The sequence below is a fragment of the Aspergillus brunneoviolaceus genome, assembly GCF_003184695.1.
Source record: "Aspergillus brunneoviolaceus CBS 621.78 unplaced genomic scaffold BO95scaffold_13, whole genome shotgun sequence".
NCBI classification, from domain to species: domain Eukaryota; kingdom Fungi; phylum Ascomycota; class Eurotiomycetes; order Eurotiales; family Aspergillaceae; genus Aspergillus; species Aspergillus brunneoviolaceus.
In genome coordinates this window covers 1-24,273 of record NW_020290743.1, presented here as the reverse complement: position 1 = coordinate 24,273, position 24,273 = coordinate 1, and the positions used below count along the sequence as shown (strand labels likewise).

The following is a 24,273-nucleotide window of genomic DNA, read 5'->3' as shown; positions in this document are numbered from 1 at the left end:
GTGGACCATGTCTCGTGGGACGGGGATGGGCGATGAGAAAGCAAGCATGAAAGAGGCTGACAACGTACAACTCATCTCGACGGGTGATAAGGCCGATTATCCTGGCCTTAGGATCTAAAAAGTAGTGTGCGGTGGGTGGGCTCTGACCAGCGAGCGCGCGAAGAATCGATGGGAAACCCCGCACGTGCGAATAGTAGCGGGGCGGTTCAAACGAGGTCGGAGAAAATCCCGGTCGAGAGTCGTGGGAGAGAGATTGGACTAGAGGAGCAGTGATTACGGGTGAGTCTCTGACCAGATCAAAAGAAATAAACTGCGTCAGGTGTAAGGTAGAAAATCCAGGGGGAAAGGCAAGCAGACAAGTTGTGGATGAGCGATAAGGGGGGGGTAGTGTAAAGCGTAAAAAAAGAGGGCGGAGAGAGCTGAGGGTGTAAACACGGGCGGGCGGCAGCGGTACTGTACCTGAGGCGTTAATCGGCAACGCACGTGCAAGGCAACGCAATGCAATGCAGAGTGAGAGAGTGAGAGACGGGGAGATTCAGGCAGAGAAAGTCAATAAGAGCGAGGTATAAGGGCCAGCGAGGGTTTTATTTGAAAAGGAAAGAGAGGTGAGAGTCAGGGAGAGACAGCGAGACCTCGATAGTGGATAGTGGGGAGGCAGTGGGAGGAAGTACGAAAGTCCCAAGTTCTGGCCCGTGGGTGGTGGAAAGCACAGCCACGGCTACATTTACTTTCTACTTGCTACTGACAAGGCTGCCGCATTAATGGAGCTCCCCTCTGCATGTACAGTACTCCGTACACTACATAAACTTCCATTGTTTGCTCAAGTCAACTTAACTTATCGTGTTTGACGTCAACTCCCAATTGGAACTGAATCTCAGCCCAATGGATCAGGCCAATACAAGTCCGTCTCATGACCATTGGAGGGTAGGTAAATCTACTTGAAATACTAATGCAGCCTTGCAAATCAGGCACCCCACCGAACTCGCGCACTGAACCTGAAACCGCCAGTCCCTGACGCTAAATCAGCCCTGTTTAATTAAATCCCCAGGCGGCGCCCCCCCCCCTCCCTCCCTCTCGCCCAAATTTTGTGCCGCCCACGGATGTTATAGGAGAAAGGTAACGTACACTACGCAGATAAGTGAAGTTATCCTGTCCATAGTAAGACATGTGGGAATCCACAAACGCCCACAGCAATTGTCACTGCTATGCTAGAAGTTTACGCCATGTCAACTGACTAGCTATATTTAGCAATTCGTACTCGTACTGCACACTGGCTAAACCACAGACAGCGACATTTGGCCCCCAAGGGGGACAAAAAAATTCAAGCTTGCACCTCGAAATCGGATCTATCTCAATCGGAGCTGTAAATGAGTACTACATTACCTAAATCGACTATCACCAGCCACAAAAGTCTGTAGTTCAATCGCCCGGCACGGATTGGATCGTGCAGGCTTGGAGCCAATCTGTCGTCTCTTTTTTTGCTCGGAGCCCTGTGAAACAACTCTGACACGTCCCACTAGCTCCATGGCCCTTTACTGCTAGGGTTGAAGGAGTTTTCCCCAAAGCTGTGTTTCACTAAGTCGATGCATGGAAGTCTCGAGGAAGAAATGAATGATATGCATGAAATGCATCCTGTGTCCACTTATCGATTCCCGATTCATGTAATTGAAGGTGCAGTGGCTATCTGGTTGCCCTAATTAGTGCTCTCATTTGGTCTCAGGTACGGAGACCAGCCCATTGATGCAATCGGAACCAGAAGAGTTTCTGCATCTCCTTCAAGTATAGACAGCCCCGTGCGCCGGCTACCCTTACAATTCTCACCCCAATGCTAAGTTATCTGTACAAACGACGCGACCATGCTATGCATATGCAATCCTCAACGCCAAGCGCAACCCTCAAAAGATCGCTGGACCGACACGCCAGAGGCAAACAAGCTCAATGTAACTCAAACGCCAATACATCTATGCAACCACTAAAAGCAATGGATCACTGCACTTCCTTCAGGTATAGCTCTTCCAAGACTCTGGAGCAGTAGGCCCGGTAGTACTCCTCTCCTTTCCACCCTCGCCGCTGAGACTTGGTTCCGACTGTCTGCCACCCTTCACTGCGTAGCCTCTCAATTCGCTGCTCCATGCTCTCGGTGACGAGTACTCGTCCCGAGCTGTTATCAGCAGACTTGGCACGAGATACGGCCGACGAAGAACTCCGATCTCTCTCCTTCACAGGACTGAAGCTCCAGAAAGATGCCGAGCGTCGGATACTCTTCGACACCCGGCGAGCGTGCTGCATCTCGGTTACTTCCTCAATCATGGCCCGGATGGTGGTGATGCTCGAGGTGATCTGGGTGTTAAGAGAGCGTATACTGCTGTTGTAGTTTGAGATATGGTTGGTGTACTCTGTGGGGTATGGAAGAATTCTCCGCCCTTCTTCCAAGCTAGAAATGGCATCTGCAAAATTTGTCCCGTGTCGAGGCTCGGGAGAAGGGGTTCGAACGGGTCGTGGAGCAACTTTGACAGGAACCTTGGAAGGTGGACGGGCAAGAGGAATCTTGCTTGTGCCGACACTGCTGGCTGCTGGGCGATTTGTCCAAGCATGTAAATCACTGGTCTTGCTTGCGTTCGGTGCATCATCACATGTGCCTGATATGCTAGAAATAGAAGCCCCGGAAGGTTTTCTGACATTCAAGGGAGAGGGAATCAAGTGGCTTTGACTGGCGCTTGTCGCTAGAATCCCTGTGCATAGCTCTTCTTGAAACTGCCTGTCTTCATCATCGCCATCGTTCGAGACAAAGGGATCCCCATCCACGCTGCCGTAGATGAGAGATCGTTCGATCATGTCCGCAAGGCTGCTTGCAAGGCTCGAGGGCCTAGTTCTCGATCCCGGGGAGTCAGAATACGAGGAATAATCCGAGGGGACTGAAGTAAACAAAGCCTCGGAAATGTGTGAGTAGCGCTCGGTGGTTGGGACTGGGCTCGGCAAGGCAGCACTGCAGTTGGTGAAACAGTCTAGAGCAGAGTGCAGCAATGGGAGCTTGTTGCGAGAGTAATTGTGAGCGGAAAGGCCCATTGCCTCATAGCAGATGGCGCTGTAGAAATAGAGGAACGTCTGGTAGACAGGATGGATCTGGAAGGATCGGTGTAAGCACGCGACTCACGCACACCCCCGGCTCGCTCGGGGTAATCATTTCGGATCTGGTCGACTCGCCTCCCAAGAGCTAGATACTTACTGGCTCTAACGCGGTTATGAGCAGCTCCGAGACGCGCGCAGTGCACTGCTTGTATTGTCGCTGGGCATAGAGACGTTTTATGGCACGGAGGGCAACCTGCCATCCTTCAGGTGATTGAGGATAGATGGGAGGGCTGGATGGAGGAGAGTTGATGCTCTTCTCAGCCATGATGGGTGACACCATAGCCAGACCAGAAGGAGGCGAGTCAGGAGCTGTTGAATGGTGACTAGAAAGGTGGTTGCGAGGGTATTGAGGTAAGCTTTGTATAGATGGGGCAGTCTCCACAATCACGTCTCTGACACGTCCAAGCGGGGCGTGCGTGTTGATTTGGTGTTTGGCGTGTGAGCTGAAGAGTGTGCAATTATAAGAATAACTTTTGTCTTTCTTTGATGAGGTCATTCATGTGATGGGTAGAGGCTTCCCGGTGGATGGGGAAAGGATGAGGAGGGGATGACGCCTCACATGCCTGCAGTCCCGGCATGCCATGCCTTCCTGATCAGGAAGTGAATGTCAACCCAATTCACATCCCGAAATCTGACAGTGCATGTCGAACGTATGGCTAGCATTCCTGTCACTTACCAGCTCGGTAAGTCCTCAGCCCTCTCGAACTATCTGGTCCTAGATGCCTACTCCGTCCGATGCTGCACATAATCACCAATGATCTTTGCGATCGTGTCAGACTACTGCCCCATACCCTTTTGGCATGCGGATAACTCCGATCACATCGACAGGCCATGTACAAGTCCACTGACCGACGATTTCAAGAAGTTCTCCTAACAAACACCATATAGGTATCCATTCACTGACATCCCGTCAAAAAAAAAGAAAGAAAGAAAGAAAGAAAGAAAGAAAGAAAGAGCACATTTAAAGATCAGTCTGATCCACGATCCCTTCCAGTTCCGCACAGATCGCCAGTCTCTCCTCACAAGCCTTGCGGATGGCACTGATAGCATCCTTCCCAATAGGCAACCGCAAAGGCAATTGCTTGCCCTGCCATCGACCTGTCCCCTTCACCGCCTCAACAACCACTGCAGCTGCCTTCGCAGGATCGCCCGACTGATTGTGGTTCGAGGCCGCGCAACCAGCCGCCACCAGACGGTTCATTTCCGCATACTCCGGCAGCTGGCGGGGGGCCCGGTAATGAATATTGCCGGGCGCCATCACCTCCGTGCGAAAGTAGCCGTAGGTGAGGAGCGATGTTCGGATGCCAAAGGGCGCCAGCTCGAGGGCCAGGTTGGGGACGACGGTCTCCAGCAGACCCTTGCCACCCGTGTAGCTCGAAGCCCCCGGCGCACCGTAGTAGACTCCTACGGTGCTGGAGAAGAGCACGGTTCCGGATTGCCGGGCGCGCATCAGAGGAAGAAAGGCGCGGGTCAGGTTGAGAGGACCCAAGGCATTGGTGCGAATGGCGTTGATGAGAAACGACTCGCTAGAAGAGGTTAACAAAGTCTTAGGTCTTTTGAACTGTCATGACGGATTTAGAAGTAGAACAGGCGGGACAAACGTGATTTCTTCGAAAATTCCTGCATCGATATATCCTGCGTTGTTGACCAACACATCCACTTTGCCAAATATCTCCCAGATCTCGCGGGCCTTAGTGTCGAGTTCTTCTTGCGAGCTGCTTACATCTAGCTCGAACACAGCAGCGCCCGCGTCTTTCAGAGCCGAGAGACGGTCTCCCCCGCTGACACCGTCGCGTGGGCGGGCAGTCGCGATGACTTGGTCGCCCTGTTTAATGTGTCCCTTCTGATTAGCATCCGCATAGCTGTATTGAGGAAGAGGACTGACTCACCTTGTCCAAGATCGCGCGAACCAAGGCCTCACCAATGCCGGAGGAGCAGCCGGTGACGACCCAGGTGAGAGGTTGTGGTTGTTTTTGATCGGACATTGTATGTGTATGCGTGTGTAGGATGAAAATATCTCCCAGAGGCGGGGAATAGAAAGGAAGATGTGAAGTGAGAGAAACGAAGAGTACGAAGAGGGGAGACAGATGCAGTCAGCAGTCATAGATATGGGAAAGTCATCGTACACTAAGCAACTTAGTCTCGCGTAGCTTATGCACTAGTTACTGTATAGCTAGCTAGTGCCGAACTTAGCACCGATACCTAGAGAACCCTGCTCACTCGAGCCTATCATTGACAGCAAGCTTTCGCTTCACCTTGTGAGCGGCCTCGGTGAAAATATCTCGAAACTTCTTCTTAGCATCCGATGGATCCTCTAATATGAGGTCATTCAGCCAAGAAAGGGCGGCATCAATCAGCTCGATGTCTAGTGCGACTTTTTTATGCCGAATGTTGTAGAGGCTGTTTGCTGTCAACAGCATTGTAGCAGATATGTAAGGACAGGTTGTTATCCTGTTGTGATTTTAGCGGTCACGTATACACCTTCCGAAAAGGGAGTAGGAGTTGATACCATCGGAACCAACTGTCTCGCGACCAGATTTCCTGGAACAAGAGCACGAAGTCTCGAGCCTCGTGTACAAGTCCTTCCCAGCATGGCGGTATCTGTAGAGGGCTGATGCCTCGACTGAAATTGCGGACCCCTTTTATCCATTGCTCGTCCATCGCCTGGGCTCGGTTAATGAGCATCCTGCACTGCAGCCCGCTTGAGTGAAGCACACAGAAGAAGCCCAGACTCGCCGGCTTGCTTCTCGCGGTCAAGGTGACAACCGCGGCGCCGAATTCGAGCGGGATGGACGCTCTCCATTCATCTAATGCGACACTAATACTATCTCGTAGCAGGGTCCTTTCCAGCGGGCTCTGCTTTGAGGCTTGCGTCGAGTAGAGATACCTATAGATACGACCCTCGATGCTGGCGAGCTGAATCCGGGCGAAGAAATAACTCAGCTTGGCTTTCCCATCATCGGTGACAAGGGTGCCAGCAGTGTTGTCATTATCATCCAGGGACACCGGCAAGGAAGAAGGCAGGTCCACGTCGATATCGTCATCGAGCTGCACGGGGGGGATTTCCGCCCGCAGGCTGAGGTCTTTGTCGAGAATGTATGCGATCCAGAATACGCGGGCGTGTTGTCTCCTGTGCACAAGGTCAAGATGCGCTGATGCGGCACGGTTATGTAGGCCCAACTTGTGTACAAGACGCATGGTGGCGGATAGCAACGTCAAAGCTGGAGTCGGGTCACGCGCCGTCTGGAGCACCATCACCATGCCTAGAAGTGTCTGTACATTCAATAGGGAAACATCTCCCGTCATCACCGTTGAGACAACCGATTGTGCGTTGCTGAGATACTCATTCGTGTGCTCAGTCTGACGATGGAAGACACCTTCAATCGTGCTACTGGGCCTGTGTTGGCTGGCCAGAGCGAAGACGGTATTGATAGCAGCCCAAACGAGTGGATCGCGTTGTCGCGGGTGGAGGGCATAACACTGCCCAACCATACGCAAGAGTGTGTCGGCATGGAAAAGCGGTAGAGCCGTGTTTACTGTGTTGAGAAAGATTCCAACCATTGCCATAGCCTCTGGCAGTGGAGGAAGCTTCATGATGTCAATTGCATGGTTCGGATCCTTGGGCGATTGATCGTCAACCGGTGCTTCTCCTGTGATCTCCCTGAGCCGCTCGGCTTGATGAATTGCCCGACTTTGCGCCTTTGGCTGAGATGGGAAACTCTGCGTGGCGCGACGTTGTGCTCTCGGTCTCGCTTTACGGCGCAGAGCAATGTGTGTACATTCGGTTGCATAGTTGATGCAATTGGAGCAGCGGGGCTCCTGCCCGTCGCACTTGATCTTGCGAGTATAACACAGGTCGCATGCCTGCTCGAAATACAGTTAAATGATGTTTTTCGGGGTAAAACACGGCTTCCGAGTTTAGTCCCGACCTTTCTTGGACGATTACTGGAGTCCATTGTAGCTTGTCGGAATTGTCTTCTCAGGAGATTACTTGCACCTCCATGGAGCTGCTGCTTGGAGCTGCTGCTTGGTAATTTAAGTACCCTCATTAACTCAGCTGCTTCCGCGGAAGCAGGCGGCCAGCTGACTAATTCTGCGGATTGGTAAGTTAACCCAGACAACTAACAACTTCTTCCCACCCAGGGCCATCACTCGTAGCCTTGAGAATACTTCTGTGTTCCAACTTGATTTCCTTAGTCTTAGATGCAGGGAACCCTGGTTCCGTGGAACCTGCCGGTATCCTACTGGGTACATCTCAACTGAAAGAACAAGTACAAAAACCTGACGAATGCGACAATCACCATGTATATTCCGGAGTGCATTCCGTTTCACTTCTACCCATACAGCTGAACTCCTCTTCGACTCATTCATCATTCATTTCTTATCCTTGTACCCTGTCATCTGTGTATCTAGCAACATTGCACGCTAGAAAAAGATGTCTGTCCCCAACACCTCCCGCATTATAGTGGTCATGGGGGCCACAGGCAACCAAGGAGGGGGGATTGTTCGTGCCCTGCTGGGCTCCAGAACACCGGACGGAGGTCTTTGGCACGTTCGAGGAATCACACGAGATCCCAACTCAACAAAAGCAAAGAACTTTCTGGCCGACCACCAGACCATCGACCAACGCCTGTCGCTCGTCCCCGGGCGCGTCGACGACCAAACGTCCCTCCAAGCCGCCTTCGCAGGCGCATACGGCGTGTTTGCCATGACCTCCGAGACCCAAGCTGGCAGAATCCTGGACAAAGAAGAAGACCTGAAACATGAGGTTGAGGCAGGTCGTCGTATCGTCCTGGCAGCGGAGGAATGTGGTGTCAAGCACTTCGTCTTCAGTAGCTTGCCGGATATGGTCCGCGCAACCGAAGGTCGATACCCGAATATCCATCACATGAACAACAAGCATGAAGTCGAGAAATTCGCCAAGCAAAGGCTCGGCGCGGTGACTTGTCTCATCCCGGGTTCGTGATTCTGCAGCAGCAATTGCTGTGAGGGTCCACAGCTGCACACCTTTCACTGACAATTGATTTGTTGCATAGGGTTCTTTTATACCAATTTGTATTGGCCTCACTACTGTGACCGTCAATGTAAGTTCAGCTTGAAAAATTCAGTTCTCGGTACAGATTTGGGTTAATGTGATAATCGCATAGCGGACGGTGTTGTTCGGTTTCGCATCCCTATTCCCAGCGGCCAGGTTGCGCAGTGGACTGATCCGAGCCATGACATGGGTATATTTGCATCCAGTAAGTTTCTATCCTCGAATATACATAGTGTCGAGCTTCTGAGACGCATTGAAGTACGACTGAAATGTTAATTTGTTCGGGTAGGGGTATTCGAGCTGGGTGCTGAGAAAACCCGTGAGAAGACGTACCTTGTGCTAAGCTCTCGAGTCACCCCTGTTGAGATGATAGAGACGTTCACAAAGGTCACTGGTCAACCCGCAATTCATGATCCAATAACCGCAGAGGAATTCGGAGAGAAGACAGCTCCGTTCGTTGGGCCGGCCTTTAAGAAGGATGCCACCGAGATGATGGAATGGGCTGCCATACTGCCAGCGGACAAGATCTGTTACGGGGCCTTCGCTGAGAATGAGGACCACTCCTTTGAGGAATTGGGGTTGAAGGCATCCTCTTTTGAGGAATGGCTGCACCGTAGTGGCTGGACGGGTCCAGCATGAGGGATTTAAAAAGAGGAATACAGGCTTATCTGAATCTGGGAGTTCACTCAATCCAAGTCGCGTTCACAGGCCAGAACAACTGCTTGATGGGATTAGGTTAACCCTGTACTATTTGCCGGACACAGTAAGCCCAGGATATCGTGGCGTAATTTCAAAAAAATTTGCGTTTCTCGCGAAGTTGTTGTTTTTTCATCGACTAAATGAGCAAAAGCTGATCAGCTTATCGCAAGCTCATAGAGACAGCTTTCGTTGTAATCACATGAAAACGATGTAGTTTTCTTCTTCTTTCACTCCTTGCAAAAGCTCTCCCCAATATACCAATTATTTAGACGAGCCAGCGGCTTGCACTTGAATGACCCAGCATCAGATCACCGATCATCGTCAGTGGCATCAGCCTCGTCTCTTCTTCAGAGTCTTATGAATGGGTCTTTTAGAAGTGAACAAATAGCAAGGTGTCGAGCAAAGGTCGTTCCAGATAGTAGTTTGAGCATCTTGTTACATGTGCAAGTGACGATCCCACTCGCCATTCGCTATAGAAGTAGAAGTAGAAGTATTCTATGGATGATAGTCGAACCTACCTGCAGTCTCTCCCGGGCGGCGATATACTCTCGACTACGCACTAGCCTTGTTGACCCGCCATACCACAATCAATAAAGTTTTCGGAGTTGACTCAAAGCTCATGCTTGAGTGACAAGAAGCCTATCCAGCTCTATTCGGCGGTCTTTTTAACAGCCGGGGATTGAGAATGGCGAATAGCGTAGCTCGCTTTGAGTCGTCACAAATCAAGAGTCTCCTTATTTCAACTAGAACAACTAACAAGGTCAAGTCTCAATAGATCACTGTCCTTCCCAACGTGGAAAGAAACCACGAGAGATGAAGGATGATGGAAGAGCAGCCCTGAAAGGACATCTCGCACATACACGACGGATACATGGCCTCTCATGATAAGAAGAATGTTCTGGGTCCGCACTCATACGATGCCCAAGCCCAAGCCCAAAGAGTCCAAATCAGCCTGAACCAAGTCCACAATCAGACCTCCGCGTCCCGCTTCATGCCCTCCTGAATCCAAGCCCCAGCAGCGCGGCCCTTTGCATTCAACTCCTCGTCCGACAGCTTATTGAGCTCCAGATAAATGTGCGGCCCGGGGGCATTCCGCCCCTCCTCAAAGCCGGGCCGCTTCAACAGTTCGAAGAGCCATTTCTGAACATGCGGAAACTCGTCGATGCTGGACAGGCCACTATATTCTGTCCGACTGTCAGTGTTCTGTGTTGAAGAGGGGGAGGGGGGTGGGGGGTGCATCCACGTACTGTAAGCAGCCACCCAGTTCCACAGAGCGATATCCGCCACCGTGACCCGGTCACCGACCACGTAGCCGGATTGACTTTTGGCCAGGTGGCCGTCCAGAACGCGATACAAGCGGCGGGTTTCGTTCACGTAGCGGCCGATGGCGTACTCGTGCTTCTCGGGTGCCATTCCTAGACAACCAACCAGGTTAGGCACGTCTCCTATCATCAAATGCGAGCATTTGTCTTCTCTTACTCGCGAAGTGGTTGGCTTGGCCTTGCATCGGGCCCACGCCTCCCATCTGCCACATCAGCTATGTGTCTGTCAGTTTCGAACCGATGGAAAATCTTCGTGGCGGCTGAAACGCGGGAATTGCAACACTGACCCAGTTGACAGTCTCCCAGTACTCGGGAGAGTCATAGGGGTATGAGACCCTGTGGTCTTTGTCGTACCGGGCCACAAGATACAGCAACATGCTGCCGCTCTCGAAAAGCGTAATCTTGTTGCCATTCTCGTCCTCGTCGACTAGGGCAGGGATCCGACCATTGGGGTTGATCTCGAGAAACCATGGCTCTTTTTGCTCGTGCTTGGGGATGTTGATTGGGTGAAGCTTTTGCGGAGGTTAGATGACATTGTCTCTTTGGATTGGACGTCAAGAGCTTCAAGTTGTGAGACACTGTACCTTGTATTCCAGACCTAGCTCAGCCAGCAGAATGGTGGGTTTCAGGCCATTGGGAGTGCCCTCGGTATATAGCGTGATACCGGGTTTGATTCCCATATTTCAGCTCTCTGACTAGAAATGTTCAGGTGGTGATGTCGACGGGTGAGAATGCAAGACAAGGAGAAGACAACTGTTGGGAATGGTAGAGAGGGAGGAATCAAACTCGAAGACTCCCACGACGCCTATATATAAGTCCAAAAGATCTTTTGTTGTTTACCTGCTCCGTACTCTCGTAATCTTCGTAGGGGTTCTTCTGGTCGGATGACATTTCCAGGGATGCTGACGCATCTCGGCTTCCGAACTCATCTCATCTTTGTGGTTGTTAAGGCCGCGATGGCGATATCTCATCACCGAGGAAACTAAATTACTGGTAAGATCAAGGCGAAAGCCAAGAGTGCTACACCTATACAATGGTCGTGTTGTGACTAACTAACTAAGCAAAGCGGCTTTTTGTCAGCGGAAGCTCCGTCGGAACCACAGCCCTAATTCCACGGAACATGGAGTCAACTGCGCCCGGAGCAAGACGGTGTCGTCAGTTTGTAATACACCAACCTGGGCGTTTCTGTATTCTTGATCTACAGTCCCAGGTTTATTAAGAGTATATCACCAGTGAATTTCTCATATACTGGATATTTATAAACGTAGCAGTGTTATGAGCATCAGTAGTAGGCTGCATTTGTATAATGTCTTGTGCATGCACACAACTAGTAAAGCGGGAGGATGAACTGAGAAAGGGGTTTCAACAGAAAGCTCTGATGTTGAGTGCAGGGGAGATCCCGGTTAGTACAGAGAGCCTTACAGGCGAGTTGTGGTAGATGCTGCTACTTGGGTTGATAGTAATCGGACGGTCGCCAATGTGAGTGTCTGACTGGAAGCCCTCCACTGTGAGGCGCTGAGCCAGCATTCCCCGGCAGGTTATCAACCGTGTGTTTGAGAAGGGGCAAGATCAATCATTTCATCTCGAGCCTACTACTTTCGATCAAGCATATAACCGATCCAGGCCTGGCGCCATCACGTCCAAGGAACTAAATGAACAATGTGCACATCCTTCCATCGTCCCATACCGGGCGGCAGTGGCAGCCCCCGTCTCCCCCCTACCCTCCATAAACCTCTCTTGGACTCGCCTCTTGTCATTCTGTGCAGGACCTAGCTCAGGACCTTTTAAAATCTCACCCCACATCACCGTCTTTTCGGCCGCGCCCTCATCATCCTCCGGTGGATGGCACAGTGCGGACAAAACCATACTACAACCCCCGGCTAGCGGCATTCCGCTCTCAAACCGCCGGAACCCGAGCCCTACAACCACCAAGAGCCCCGCAACAGCGACCCAAATCGTGATAAAGATCGCTAACGGGGAGTAGCAGCATCCCCGCGCCTCATCCACTACGTATCGCTGGGAGATATCGACCCGCCGGATGTGAACAAAAAAGAAGCTCTGGGATAGAAGCCAGTGAAGCGAAGCGGATGCCGTCAGCAGCGGGAGGCTGTACCGGTAAGGCAGAGTCAGGTAGTAGGTCGATCGTTGTTGGCCCTTGGGCCAGGAACAGCGGAGTGAGCGGCGTTGCGTGGCGTACCGCTGGAGCTCAGCGTCAAGGAGCATGCAGGTCAAGACGCCGTTGGTCACAAAGTATAGGACGGACAAGCCGAGCTGGGGAGTGTTGGCTAACAGTACAAGGGCGAGGATGTTTGTGGTGTTCGTGTTGGCTAGATAGGATTCCGAGTACTTGCTGAAGCCGATGGACATGGCCTCGTGGAAGGTTTCGGAACCGATGCCGTGGAAGAGAAGGGCAAAGCTCACTGCGATGCATGATATGTAGCTAGGAGTTGGGTTAGTGGGATTGACAGGTGTAGATGGGGCTTCTGTAGGGGAGGGCTCGTCGGGGTTGACAACGACTAACCAGAATAAGGCTATTACCCTGCGAGGCCAGCTGACAGCTTGATACCATCTCTGTCGCGGAGTAACCTCTCTTGGGCGAAGTTCAGTGGTTGTCTGCGTCGCGGATGGTGATATTAATATGTTGTCTATCGGGTAATTCAAGGATCCTGGGCTCTGCCCGAGACCTAGACTAGGAGCTGGGCTGGAGCTACGGCTTGAGCTCTGTGCTTGCACCCAGTACCCTGTCTCATGACCGGGAGTGAGTGCAGAGCAGCCCCAAAAATGCAGTCCTTGAGCCACCTCTGCGCGAGAGAGCAAGCATCGACCCCGAGTTGTTGGATCAGGTCGGGTGAGGAACGAGGCCAGCGCGTCGCCTGTAGTCAAAAGTAGATCTCTACGCCTGGCTCCGACTGCTATCATCATGCAGCTCAGTTTGATCGCATTACAAATTATGACAACGATTGCAATCGGTGGGCTGAAGAGCAGCTGACAGCGCTGTCGGCTTTCATCCATAAGACAGTGCGAAACAGGGACCTGTGGATATATTCCGAGCTCCAAGTCGCCTTCTTCGAAGAACTCGAATGTCGTTGCGGCTGCCCAGGAGCTGTTCTGCCAGTGTGAGGGGGTGTCTAAGTACTCGCGCAGAGCCTCCTGAGTCGGATTGTATTGCGAATTGTAACTTAGCAGACCCACCACGTCAGCCTGCAACGCAGTGCTTGCATTAGTTTTGTCGTAGGGGTTCCACAGACTTTGGAAAGAATCATCGGCAAAGTTGAACTGGTATGGATGCCCGCTCGCGACAGTTGTGTAGTTCCACACGCGATAGCTCCAATAGACTGGTTCCACAGGGTAGTAGTTCTCGGAGGAAGGGTTTTGTCCCCCGTCTACCCACAGACTGCTCGTATTGTGAAAGTACTTCCTGTCAACGACATAGACAAGTGTACTGTATAATGTCTCATCGGCCCGCTTGGTCCAACAATCCTTGTCTGTCAAATTGGTGAAAGTTCCATCGAAGATCCGCTGTTGCACAATCGCCGGATCGAGGCCAACTCTGGCCCGGAATCTCTCGCGGCTCGCCGCGTCATTGACCAAAGACTCGTTCGACGAGAGGTCGTGCGGGATCAAGAGCTTCCCGGAGTCGAGCTCCGCAATGGATGAGTAGATGACCGAGTTGTATATCATATGGATCGGAGTGGAACTGAGCAACAGTAGCCCCCACAGAACTTTTCGTTTGGGACCCATTATCGCAAAATTGCGAAAACTAAAGGTCCCTATATTCAGCCAGCGCGAGCGCGCGTGGGCCCGGTCGATATCTGAGCGAGAGGGCGCACCTAGGCACTGCATAACATAGCTGCTGGCCCCAAGTAAAATCGTTCCCAAGACGTTGATCACTACATGTATACCCGTCGCGGAGCGATTTGCCAGGGAGCAATTCCCCGTGAAGAGCTCGACCATCTGAAATTGACCGTGGTTGCTCGACTGGCGATAGGCGAAGATGAGTGCCACAATCAACATGATGGAATTGACGGCCAGGATTGTCGCAGTGATCCAGGAGCAGATGACGGCTCCCTTGAGCCACTCTCGTCCTTCTCGTCCTTCTCGTCCTTCATTGGGATCTTGTGAAAGACCGTGAGGGAGCCAGGTCTTCCATCGTGGCTGCTTTTGTTGCTGTGTGTTGTTTGATAATAACGGAATAGTCGTATAACGGAATTGACCCCACCAGGTAGAAAGAAGTCCGGGGGCCCCTTCCAGGGGTTTGTCGTTCCCGGCACTCATAGTATGATAGTCAACGAGGGTCGCTTGTGTTCATGAAGCAAGGATGCATGACAGAAAGATTGTTGACTTTGAACTCTTAAGAACAATTGAGCGCGAGAGAGACGGGGTGGTGACGGATTTAGCGGCGCCGACCTCGCCATTTTGCCGTGGGCCGAGCGGGTTACTTTAGGTACTTTAGTGAGTCTGACTGCATGGCGCTAGACAAAGACAAGACCTCATGTCAAATTACTGACTGCAAAACATTCAACGAAAGGACTTCAGTGGACCATTTCCGTCCAATCTCATATCAAGAATACCGAGACTCAGTCCATCTTACTTTAAATAGGTAAGGTAATCTCAGCCGCAGCATCATTATGCTACCACTCAATTGGCCGCTGCGTCTGCTCTTTGACCAGGCTAATCCCCTTACATGATGTCTACTTTTTCAGGACCATACAATTGTTTGTACTAATTCTTTTCCTCAAAGCCTAAAAAATGGTGCCGCAACATTTATAGATTTATCGAGATCAAGCCATGCACTCGGGCGATTGAGATCTGATTCCCCAGCATATACAGCTACAGCATATCACGGGTCAATCTGGTGTTGGTAATAGAACCAACCATACATTGACCCACAGAACAAGGTTGCTTCTAGACTCGGCACCAAAGCCCGTCTCACCCCTGGGCCATGCACCTCATCTCAGCCACCCATCCGTCCAGCCTCTCTACTCAGATCGGGATCTTACACTATCAATTATACCAGCAGGAATCTAGATTTGGATATCACGTGTGAATTGCATTCTCTCTATAAGTACAGGCCCGTAAATGCAAGATCATTCGTTCGTGAAATTCATGAGTTCCATCATTCTCAGTCCGTCGCGTCAAATACATGCATGAGCCAGCATACCCGAATTTTCGGCATACGGTTCCAAAAAAACGTTTTTTCTCCAATGCACCACCTGTTAATTTTATTTTCGTAACTTCAAGTAAGGGAGAGAAAAAGAAAACTCGGTCTTGGGTTTCGGGGTTGTCTCGTGTCGTGTCTCGCGGGCGGTCGCCGTCTGAAAGATAATGTCCCTCACTCGGAATGTTCCGGGGTCGAGACCATGTCGGAATTGACCTCCGCCTCGGGTCCAACCGTGGTCTGGGAGATTGCACGTCCGGTGGCGTTGAGAGCATGCAGGAAGCCATCGAGCATTCGGTCCAGTTCCTCTTTGATGGCGTGGTCACCGACACCTTCCGTCAGGGCATCAAGGCGGGGGAGAGGAACGTCCGGGAAACGAACGGGCTCGGTGTCTTCGGTGGATAGGATGGGGAGGTTGCGTCTGGCGGTGGGGAGCGGCTCGGAGGTGGGAGAGTCCGTGGTAGAGGGGAAGGGGGCGAGCTCGAGGTCTTTGACGGGAATGGCGGTGGGGAATGGCTCCGAGTGCGAGTGCTGTTGCTCGGGATTTTCATGCCAGGCAGAAGTCGATTCTTCTTCTTCATCGGGTCCCGGGCCATCAAGGACATCCGTTTCTTCGTCTTCGTCGAATGACATTGTGGGGAAGTCCGACTCGTCAAACGTCTTAGGCTCCGCAGCAGCTGGAGCGCCAGGCGGGGTGGAGGGACGGTCGAAGCGGAATGGATCATAATCGGTCTCGGAGCTCGCAGACACGTTGGAATCAATGGATCGCGAGGTGGAAGGCCGCGAATCACCGGGCTCCCCGATGCTCGAGCGTCGAATGGTGTCCGAGGTCTGCAGACTCATGATGGGCGCTTTCAGAGTGTTATTGCGGGTCACGTCGGCATCGCTTTCGTGGCTCACGGGGTCATCGTCGGCTGGAGCAGTCATGACTGGGAATGTCCACTCCATTGTAGCGCGCTTCTCTGAGGTGTCTAGCTCAGCTGGCTTCGGCGCTTGCGCGGGCTCGGGCGCGGGCGCGGGCGCGGGCTTAGGCTCCTCCTCTGTCGCAGGTTGCATGAAGACAGGGAACTTCCAATCCATGGTCGGAGGTCGTGGGCCGGTTGATGGCTGGAATGGCACATCGTCAGTGTCACGAGTGCTGCTCACGCCACTACTGGAAGATCGAGAGCGACCATCGGTGGAGTTGCGCTGTTGACGACCGCTGGATCTATTGGCGCGAATGGTATCGGCGTCTGCGAGCTGGAAGGGCTGCGCAGATGACGCTCCAGCCGCATAATGCGACGAGTCAAAGGATCCGATGTCAATGTCGATGAAGGTAGAGGTGACGGAAGAGCGATCGGTCTCTGTACGCAGGGGGAGGTCGGATGCGGGGGGTTTGGGTTCAATAGGAACGAAGTCATTCTTTGTCTCATAAGTATAGCTTGGCTTTTCTTCATTGAAAAGACCTTCCATGGCTTCGGCACCACGACGAACCCGCTCATCGAAGTTCGCTTTGTCTTCAATTGTCATTTCCTGATCGCTCGGTTCATCAGGGATGTCTGACATGGATTGAGGTTTCGTGGTCGGGCTGATTTCTGCCTCCAATTCAGCGATAGAGGCCGCCAGCTGATCGAGATCGATGACAGAGAAGCGACGCTCAAAACCATCAGTGGTACTGAAATTCCAGTCCTCGTCACTAGGCTCGGAATCTGGCATCTCTGCAGCGGCAGCACCGCCAGGGTGAAACAGCGAGATACGTTGTCCACCCCGCTGAGACCACTGATAGTACATGCGAACAAGCTCACTCAGGGACGAAGTGGGGTGGGTTTCCTCGGTATCAGCGATGTATGGATGGGTCAGAATGTCTGCCATTGCAGGTCGAGAGACGGGGTTTGATTCCAGGGCAAAGGATACGATACTCTTCAGGCCGTCACTGTACTTCGAATTGTCTAGCTTGGGGGTGCTGCGATTCAGCTGTCTCCCGATCTGCATGCGTTCTCGGAGGTTCGAGTTGGGAGGATTGCCCGTGGCGATCTCGAAAATCGTGCATCCGTACGCCCACACATCGATCTAGACCAGTCAGCAATGATATTGTCTATGCGAAACACGTGTCACTTACCTCACTTCCGTACTGGTGAGCTTCGCCGCGGGTCGAGAACATCTCTGGTGGCATCCAATGAGGGGTTCCGATCCAGGTCGAGCGTTTGTCCAACTGAGACTGAAGGACGCCAGCAACACCAAAGTCGCAGATCTGTAATTTTCCTTCTTCGTGAATCAGGACGTTTGCGGCTAGAAAAAGAATGTCAGTAGAGATTCTCAAAGAGGGGGCTTGGTCCAAGTGATCTCATACCTTTGATGTCTCGATGTATGATGCCAGCACTGTGGATGGCACGGAGACCAGCGGCAAGTTCACGTGCAATAGGGATAATGAATTTTTCTTCCAAGCGGTCGTTAGTGGCTCGCATCTAAGAGGAGAAATCATCAGTGATCAATTGCAAAGAATGCTAGGAAATGTGGAAGAGAGACGAGACAAAGTGCTAATGTTGGAAGATCAGACCGAGTAAAAATAACGGAAACTTACCAGGGTTCTAACACTGCCACCAGGGCAATATTCGCAAACCAGCCACAGCTGCGAATGAATAGAGATAGCCTCGATGAGTTCGTTAATGTTCTTCGCGCCAGATTCTTTGACCTGCTTCATCACTTTCGTTTCACGGATGAAATCGTTGATTGATTCGTCTCGAAAGTCCCGCAGAGATTTGTAGTCGATTGAGTCGATGTCCAAAACCTTGATCGCGACGAGCTTGCGGGAGGGAAGCTGGTGACCTTTGTAAACTCGACCATATGAGCCTTTGCCAATCAGTTCCTCGAACTCGTAGGCAGGAACATCCGATTTCGCTCTCCGGCACATCTCTTGGACTGCAGAGCTCTGCTCACGAGCGAGCTTGATCGCTTCAGCTTTATGCTTGGTGATAGCCGCCATGGCGGGGTCGAGGAGACGAGAAACACGGGGTGGATTCATTTTGTCGAGCGGGGAATGAGGTGCGGGAGTGTCGGTTTTGTCCTTAGGGGTGATTCGGAGCGGTGCCGGGACAAGAGAGTCGTCGAATGAAGATGTGTCACCAGATGTGTCAGGTCTGCTCTCTGGGGAAGGGTGCGGAGTAAAAGTAGAATGAGGGGTCTTTGTCGGTGTGGAAGTAGAATGAGAGATTGAACTTGACAAGATGGAGGTGAGGTAGATAAGGTTGTCAGGCGACGCACTTCTTGGTGATGCTGGAGTACCCTCGACGGGTGCCTGAGGCTTCGATAAGTGTGGGTCTCCTGCTGGCCGAACAATCTCAGGACAGAGCAGGCACCGGATTGCAGGCCCACCACTCGATTCACGGGAATGAGAGTTGCTTGGTGGTGTCTGGCCTGTGCTTTCAGGTGTGTTTTGACCAGAGACTAGTGGATTATTGGACAACAAGTACTCTTCTGCCGACGTCAAATGTTCTTCTTCGATAGCGTCGCTGTCGCCTTGGCTTTTACTCGAATGGATATGGAAGAATTTCTTGAGAGATGGTCGCTTAGGAGTACTGCCTTCGGGAGAACGATCTTTTGCAGGCTGGGAGTCCTGGGTCGAGATTGCCTGCGCTTCTTCAATACGTAATTTAGCGTCTGCAAGTGCAAGCCGCTCGATGAGTGGCAAGTTCTTCGAGTTTTTCTTGCGCTTGTCCTTCCGTGAGACGCCGGTCTGCTCTCCAGAGCTTGACTTCCGATGGCTGGGAGTCCCACTACCTCCAGACCCTGTCGAACCCTTGGAGCCCTTGGAGCCCTTTGAATCCTTCGAACCTGTGTGTCTTTTGTGGAACCACTTGAATCGCCTCGAAGCTTTCTGTTCCTCTTCTGTGGGCGGTTCTAGTGGCGGAGTCTGGTTGACCGCGTAAGGTTTCGGGTCCCTGGCCCCGTCATGTTAGTGTTGAAATCTAGTTATAATCATATAGTCGAAAGCGTCTGAACGTACTTTTCACCCTCTGAGTCTGAACTGGACTCGCTTAGTAGAACTGCAATCTCATTAGCTAACCACCGCAGGCTTATTTGTGATGAATGACTGACAGCTAGTCTCAGGTTCTGGGTTGTCCCCTCCGGTCTTGTCTTGGCTTTCGTGCCTTCCTTGGTATCTTCCAACAGTAGTCTGTTGAACCTCTGTTGGCTGTTCGTGCGCGAGATCGGGCGACGCTCTATCGATAGGCAAAGAGTGTTAGCACGCTTTCGACGAGATAACGAACGATGACTGCAAACCCGTAGATGCCTCTACGTCGCTCTGAGAGCCCGGACCCAGCCATGGTCAACCCGCAATGCTGGTAGAGGTAGGATGGAGGTCTTGGTTCAGGAGAGTAGAGAAGCAGAACGGATAGGTAGTGGAGATGGATTCATCAAGTGATGAAGATGAACGATGATGATTCCAAAGGATGGCGTTGACATATAGAGAGGTTGATGACAGAGGGAGGTTTGGTGACGAGGAGAGAGTAGAGGAAGAAGAGGAAGAAGAGAAGGAAGCAGGCTCGAAGGAAGTCGAGCCAGGAGGGTATACGATTCATCCTGGCGATCACACACCTTGTAGCTTAGTCAATTGATTGATCCAAAGGCAGTTGTATCGCCTGTCGGTGGTGTATGTGCCCAGTCGTCAAGTCTCCAAAACGAGCACGGCGAAGACTTCGGTGTAGCGACACGAATTCGAGCTCCACGCCCGGTTTTCAGTCGACTTTTGCCGGAGAAAAGAACGTATACTATGTTCATATTAGTCTCTATCCATATCTATACTTTATTTTGCAATCGAGGGTTGACAAAACGGTCTGTAAACTTGTAGATACTCACCGTCGTTGATACTCCTTTTGTGTTGATATATGCCTGTATATCGGCAGCTGCCACGCGTGATATGTGTAGACGGGAGCGCCAGTCCCAAAGGCGTTAGCGTTGTCTCAAACTGAGAAGAACCGCTCCAGCCCAGATGTCAACAGGAATAAATGCACTGGAACAACAGCCTGCTGATCGATATCCCCAGCTTCCGCCAGTGAGTGGCTGGATAGAAACCGGTAGAAGATTCGAGTAGATTCGACTGGATCGAACCAAGAATCACCGAGAGTCGATACTAGGTAGGACGCAAGGGCCTCTCAAAGCACACCTTGTGGGTTCGTGCTGAGTTGGCACAATGTACAGTGATATGCTGATCTATAGCCAAGTTAGTTCTGTCTTCCATACCTACGGCATAAGAAACAACACAGCGCAAATATCTTGCAGACTTCGACAAGCTATAGATCATTCATCTATGATAAAGTAACCTTACAGACTCAAATCCCAGCTGAGGATCCCAGCTGAGGAGCTTGCTGGCATGGGGTTGTACAGTGTCACGTGATGAATGAGAACACAGCAGTAACAGAGCGCTTGAATTGTGCTTGACCTGGGCCAGGGAATCCCGACAAAGCAAAAAAAAAATAGCACGCATAGGGGATATGCTCTTCCACAGGAGGCTTGAGGTCGAACTTACCAACAAGTAGCTCCCTAGTAAACCAATCCAGCTGGCTAACAAAGGGGTGAGGATACAACGAGTCCAAGATTAAGCGTAGAGATGACAGGAAAACAGGCGATGAAAAAGAAACACTAGGGGTATCAATGCTGTAAGACTCAGTCTAGGATTATAAATTGTCAAAATAGCTCGCCATTATCTCACCATGGACCGGATTTCCGACATGTAACGCGTTATCAGGGTTGAGCAACGTTCGATTAAAGTTCCTAATCAATCGTTCGACTTGTGGATCAGGGGCGGAAAATTGTTTTTACGCGGCTATGCTTCTCGCTTGGGCTACGAATTCAGATCCGGACCGACCACATCGTGCTGCAGTAAGCACATGCAAGTAATAGTCATGAAGTGATGGTAGATTGCGTTTAAGATGTCTGTCTAGCTCTAGCTTTGAGATTATTAGGAAGCCAAGATCGTAAAAAAAGGCATGTCAAGTACCTAGAGCACCCGAGTACCTCCGCCCCCGTCGCCTACATGCTAAACCTCTTCTCATATGTACTTATCCAACCAGGGTATCAAAAAGAAGTTACACGTCTAAAGACCAAATTGCACCCGGAGAGCGTTGCCGAAACGTCGGATGGCTTCATCGATGTTCTCAAAACTGGCGGCAGCGAAAGTTGCGCGGAAGAACATCTTGCCCTCGCCAACTTCAGTGGCCATGAACCAGCTACCTCTGGAAACAAGGACCTCGTTGTCAATAGCAGCAAGGAAGATCTCTTCTTCTATCTGGTTACGAGTCTTGCCTGCCGCAAGGCCGGGATGCTTTTGCCAATCAATGCCAATCCAGTGCTAGAAAACTGATCAGCTTGTTGAAATCCACTCATTATAAGGTATTTGAGCACTTACAAACATGCCCGCTGCGGGTGCGACCCAGCTCGCAATTTCCTGTGGGAGGTGCTTCTCACAAGCAACTACCAAGGTATCCCTGCGACCGGTATATTGCATACGAAGGTTGATCAGCCAGTCAAGGTACCCAGCATGGCCCCAATGCTCGTCCAGAAGCTTGAAGAGAAGAATCTGCGAGATACCGCTCGGGTTCTGGGCAGTAGTCTCACTGTGACGAATATAGCGCTCGATGAACTGCTCCGGAGCAACCAGCCATCCGGCACGCGATCCAGGAGTGAGAACCTTAGAGAAGGATTCAATCCGGCAAACGCGGCCATCAGTATCCAAGCTCAGATATGAAGGGACAAGCGATTTAATGAATTCAGCGTGATTGGCCGGGGGCGGTGCAGGAGTGCCGTCGGCGCCGGTGTAGGGCTGCATCTGCAGGAAGTAGTACGGCTCGTCTTCCACAATGAAGATGTCATGCTTCTGAGCGACCTCGTACACAGCCTTACGCCTCTCAGTCCACTGAGTTGCACCCGTGGGGTTTTGTCCCGTCGGGATAGTGTACAGTACGCGGGGCTTGCGGCCACCGCGAGTTGCCTCATCCCAGTTGCTGAGAGTTTCGTCAAGTGCCTCGGGCAGAAGACCCTGTTCGTCCATCTTGATCCCGACTACCTTGAGGCCGAGAGGAAGCGCGGTTTCCTTGGCACTCGAGAAAGTGTATTCTTCCATCATGATGTAGTCACCTCTGTTGCAGAGAATGCGGAGGATAGCATCCCAGGCGAAGGTACCGCCAGGCGTCAGACAGCATTGCCAATCGGAGTAAGGGGGGTTGTGGATAAGCTAATCGCCAAGCATCAGTCGTGAACAGAGCTTCTTGCAGTGTGGTTTGCCTGTCAGTGACATACCTCTGTGTGTTCCGTGACGAACCGCAGCAATTGCGGGGATCCCGTGGCCTGGCCGTAATTAAGCGCGACCTCCAAGTCTGATGAAAACAGTCTCAGCCATTGAATAAGCTTCTCAAGAGGAAAGCGGTCACATAACACTCACCGTATAAACTTGTTCCGTCACGCGTGTCTCCCTTCTTTGCAGTCAAAACGGCACCGGATTTGCTGCGTTCTTCGGGAGAGAAGCCAGGAGGGGTCGGGACCTTCACGGAGAGTTCATCGAAGGGGAAATATTCAGGAGAGGGAAGACCGCCACCGAGGGAAATCAAGCCCGGGTTCTTGAGATACTGCGCCGCACCCTTCAATGTTGAGGTCTAGAGATATCCAACGAGTACAAGTTAGCTTCGAAATGAGCAGCCGGGCCAGTGGGGTTTGACGGACGAACCTTCCGAGCCTTTGCCTCGATGGAGAAGATATCTGGGAACAAATCAGGATTCAGTCCGAAGAACATAGTGGCGGGTACTAACCATCCCAGCGTTTGGCTTGTGGCTTGGTGTAGCAGTGCTGATAATAGTAGATGAGGGGTTAGTTCCGTGCGCCATCAGCAAAGCCAGAAAACGGACGTACTGGGCTTTTGAAGAGGTCACTATGGGTCGCAGGCGCAACGCCCAAGGGAATCTTTGCGCCCTTTGCTCTGAGGGCCGGGATGGCGTCGACTGTCAATGGTCCGGCAGCGGAAGCCGAGCCCGAGTCAACGGCCGCGGGGCTCATGGTCGAATTGGAAGCTGGAAAGGATAGGCTGTAAGTGGATGGTATTGTTGTATGTTTCGCACTTTGTGTCGGAAAAGTGCAGAAAAAACAGCGTGAAGGGGAAGAGATGTTGCAACACCGGAAGATGAGTGAAAAAGAGGTGAGAATAAAGAGAAGGAAAGGAAATCGAGTCACACACTCCGACAGCTGCCCGTCCGCTTTTTGCTCCGCTTTAGAAAAGCTCGGGCGGACCGGTTCCGCCGGCAAGCGTCGCGCACTACAACGGCGATTTGTCCACGATAGCAATCTGCGCTGCAGGACTGAGTACAGCAGCTTCCCCTGGCGATTGTGATTGGCAAGTGAGGGTGATATCTCAGGAGCAAGTGGATCAGTCGTATTGAGCCTAGAAGGCATGGTAAAATCATTCTATCGAATTGCGAATGCTGTCATCGGTAAGGCGTGGCGGGGTATCGTATGTACTGTATGTAATTCAGATACCGCTCTGCATACATGTTCGAGTTACTTCCGACAGATACGGATTTGATGCTTTTCCCCGCATCTACGAAAACCTGGGGTAATCACGAATCATTGCATCATGTGCAATCCCTTCACTGAATCCCTGCGAATCTGGATCTTCAAGCAGGGATCTCCCAAGGGTAGAACGTGACGACAATTGGAGGGGGAAAGTTGAGAAGTGGTAATGGTGCATATCGGCGGTATGACAGCCCCACGCCTAGATAAGGCTATCGCCGGCATCGGAGCGAGGCTTATCGGAGATCCGATCAGCCATCAACCAACAACCAAAGAGGTCAGTGCAGTGCAGTGCCCATGGTATCATATCGCTGCCAAATGGGTCAAATGAGGAACTATAACCGAGAAACTTTCAATGCACAGTTATTATATACTTAATAAAAATCTTAAAAATG

At 51.6% G+C, this 24,273-nt stretch overlaps 8 protein-coding genes across 8 annotated transcripts; 1 reads left to right on the top strand and 7 right to left on the bottom strand.

The window, feature by feature from the left end:
* Window positions 1-1,867: 1,867 nt before the first annotated feature.
* On the bottom strand, window positions 1,868-3,464 carry BO95DRAFT_407629 (uncharacterized protein). The gene is made up of 2 exons (XM_025584076.1): window positions 3,227-3,464; window positions 1,868-3,123 (listed from the first exon to the last, which is right to left on the bottom strand). Exons 1-2 carry the CDS (start codon window positions 3,407-3,409, stop codon window positions 1,987-1,989), a joined length of 1,320 nt encoding a protein of 439 aa, XP_025445090.1. The 5' UTR covers window positions 3,410-3,464; the 3' UTR covers window positions 1,868-1,986.
* Window positions 3,465-4,090: 626 nt separating this feature from the next.
* BO95DRAFT_356393 (NAD(P)-binding protein) lies at window positions 4,091-5,114 on the bottom strand (the record flags this gene model as incomplete). Its single annotated transcript, XM_025582301.1, has 3 exons — window positions 4,091-4,655; window positions 4,731-4,954; window positions 5,019-5,114. The coding sequence occupies 3 exons, from the start codon at window positions 5,112-5,114 to the stop codon at window positions 4,091-4,093; spliced, it is 885 nt and encodes a 294-aa protein (XP_025445089.1).
* On the bottom strand, window positions 4,931-7,137 carry BO95DRAFT_42140 (uncharacterized protein). The gene is made up of 4 exons (XM_025584563.1): window positions 7,059-7,137; window positions 5,639-6,993; window positions 5,019-5,580; window positions 4,931-4,954 (listed from the first exon to the last, which is right to left on the bottom strand). The coding sequence occupies exons 1-3, from the start codon at window positions 7,083-7,085 to the stop codon at window positions 5,346-5,348; spliced, it is 1,617 nt and encodes a 538-aa protein (XP_025445088.1). The 5' UTR covers window positions 7,086-7,137; the 3' UTR covers window positions 4,931-4,954; window positions 5,019-5,345.
* A 175-nt stretch (window positions 7,138-7,312) lies between these two features.
* On the top strand, window positions 7,313-8,803 carry BO95DRAFT_471500 (NAD(P)-binding protein; the record flags this gene model as incomplete). Its single annotated transcript, XM_025589597.1, has 4 exons — window positions 7,313-8,087; window positions 8,166-8,213; window positions 8,277-8,369; window positions 8,454-8,803. Exons 1-4 carry the CDS (start codon window positions 7,565-7,567, stop codon window positions 8,801-8,803), a joined length of 1,014 nt encoding a protein of 337 aa, XP_025445087.1. The 5' UTR covers window positions 7,313-7,564.
* A 792-nt stretch (window positions 8,804-9,595) lies between these two features.
* BO95DRAFT_440039 (glutathione S-transferase family protein) lies at window positions 9,596-10,935 on the bottom strand. Its single transcript, XM_025585864.1, has 5 exons — window positions 10,770-10,935; window positions 10,473-10,697; window positions 10,343-10,400; window positions 10,111-10,278; window positions 9,596-10,047 (listed from the first exon to the last, which is right to left on the bottom strand). The coding sequence occupies exons 1-5, from the start codon at window positions 10,863-10,865 to the stop codon at window positions 9,833-9,835; spliced, it is 762 nt and encodes a 253-aa protein (XP_025445086.1). The 5' UTR covers window positions 10,866-10,935; the 3' UTR covers window positions 9,596-9,832.
* Window positions 10,936-11,659: 724 nt separating this feature from the next.
* On the bottom strand, window positions 11,660-13,914 carry BO95DRAFT_440038 (uncharacterized protein). Its single transcript, XM_025585863.1, has 2 exons — window positions 12,707-13,914; window positions 11,660-12,625 (listed from the first exon to the last, which is right to left on the bottom strand). The coding sequence occupies exons 1-2, from the start codon at window positions 13,864-13,866 to the stop codon at window positions 11,788-11,790; spliced, it is 1,998 nt and encodes a 665-aa protein (XP_025445085.1). The 5' UTR covers window positions 13,867-13,914; the 3' UTR covers window positions 11,660-11,787.
* Window positions 13,915-15,517: 1,603 nt separating this feature from the next.
* On the bottom strand, window positions 15,518-18,344 carry BO95DRAFT_450844 (putative serine/threonine protein kinase; the record flags this gene model as incomplete). The annotated part of the gene is made up of 4 exons (XM_025588045.1): window positions 15,518-17,392; window positions 17,442-17,611; window positions 17,673-17,787; window positions 17,904-18,344. The coding sequence occupies 4 exons, from the start codon at window positions 18,342-18,344 to the stop codon at window positions 15,518-15,520; spliced, it is 2,601 nt and encodes an 866-aa protein (XP_025445084.1).
* Window positions 18,345-21,222: 2,878 nt separating this feature from the next.
* BO95DRAFT_440035 (aminotransferase-like domain-containing protein) lies at window positions 21,223-23,739 on the bottom strand. Its single transcript, XM_025585862.1, has 7 exons — window positions 23,225-23,739; window positions 23,125-23,161; window positions 23,043-23,074; window positions 22,761-22,971; window positions 22,619-22,695; window positions 21,729-22,553; window positions 21,223-21,671 (listed from the first exon to the last, which is right to left on the bottom strand). The coding sequence occupies exons 1-7, from the start codon at window positions 23,366-23,368 to the stop codon at window positions 21,417-21,419; spliced, it is 1,581 nt and encodes a 526-aa protein (XP_025445083.1). The 5' UTR covers window positions 23,369-23,739; the 3' UTR covers window positions 21,223-21,416.
* Window positions 23,740-24,273: the final 534 nt, after the last annotated feature.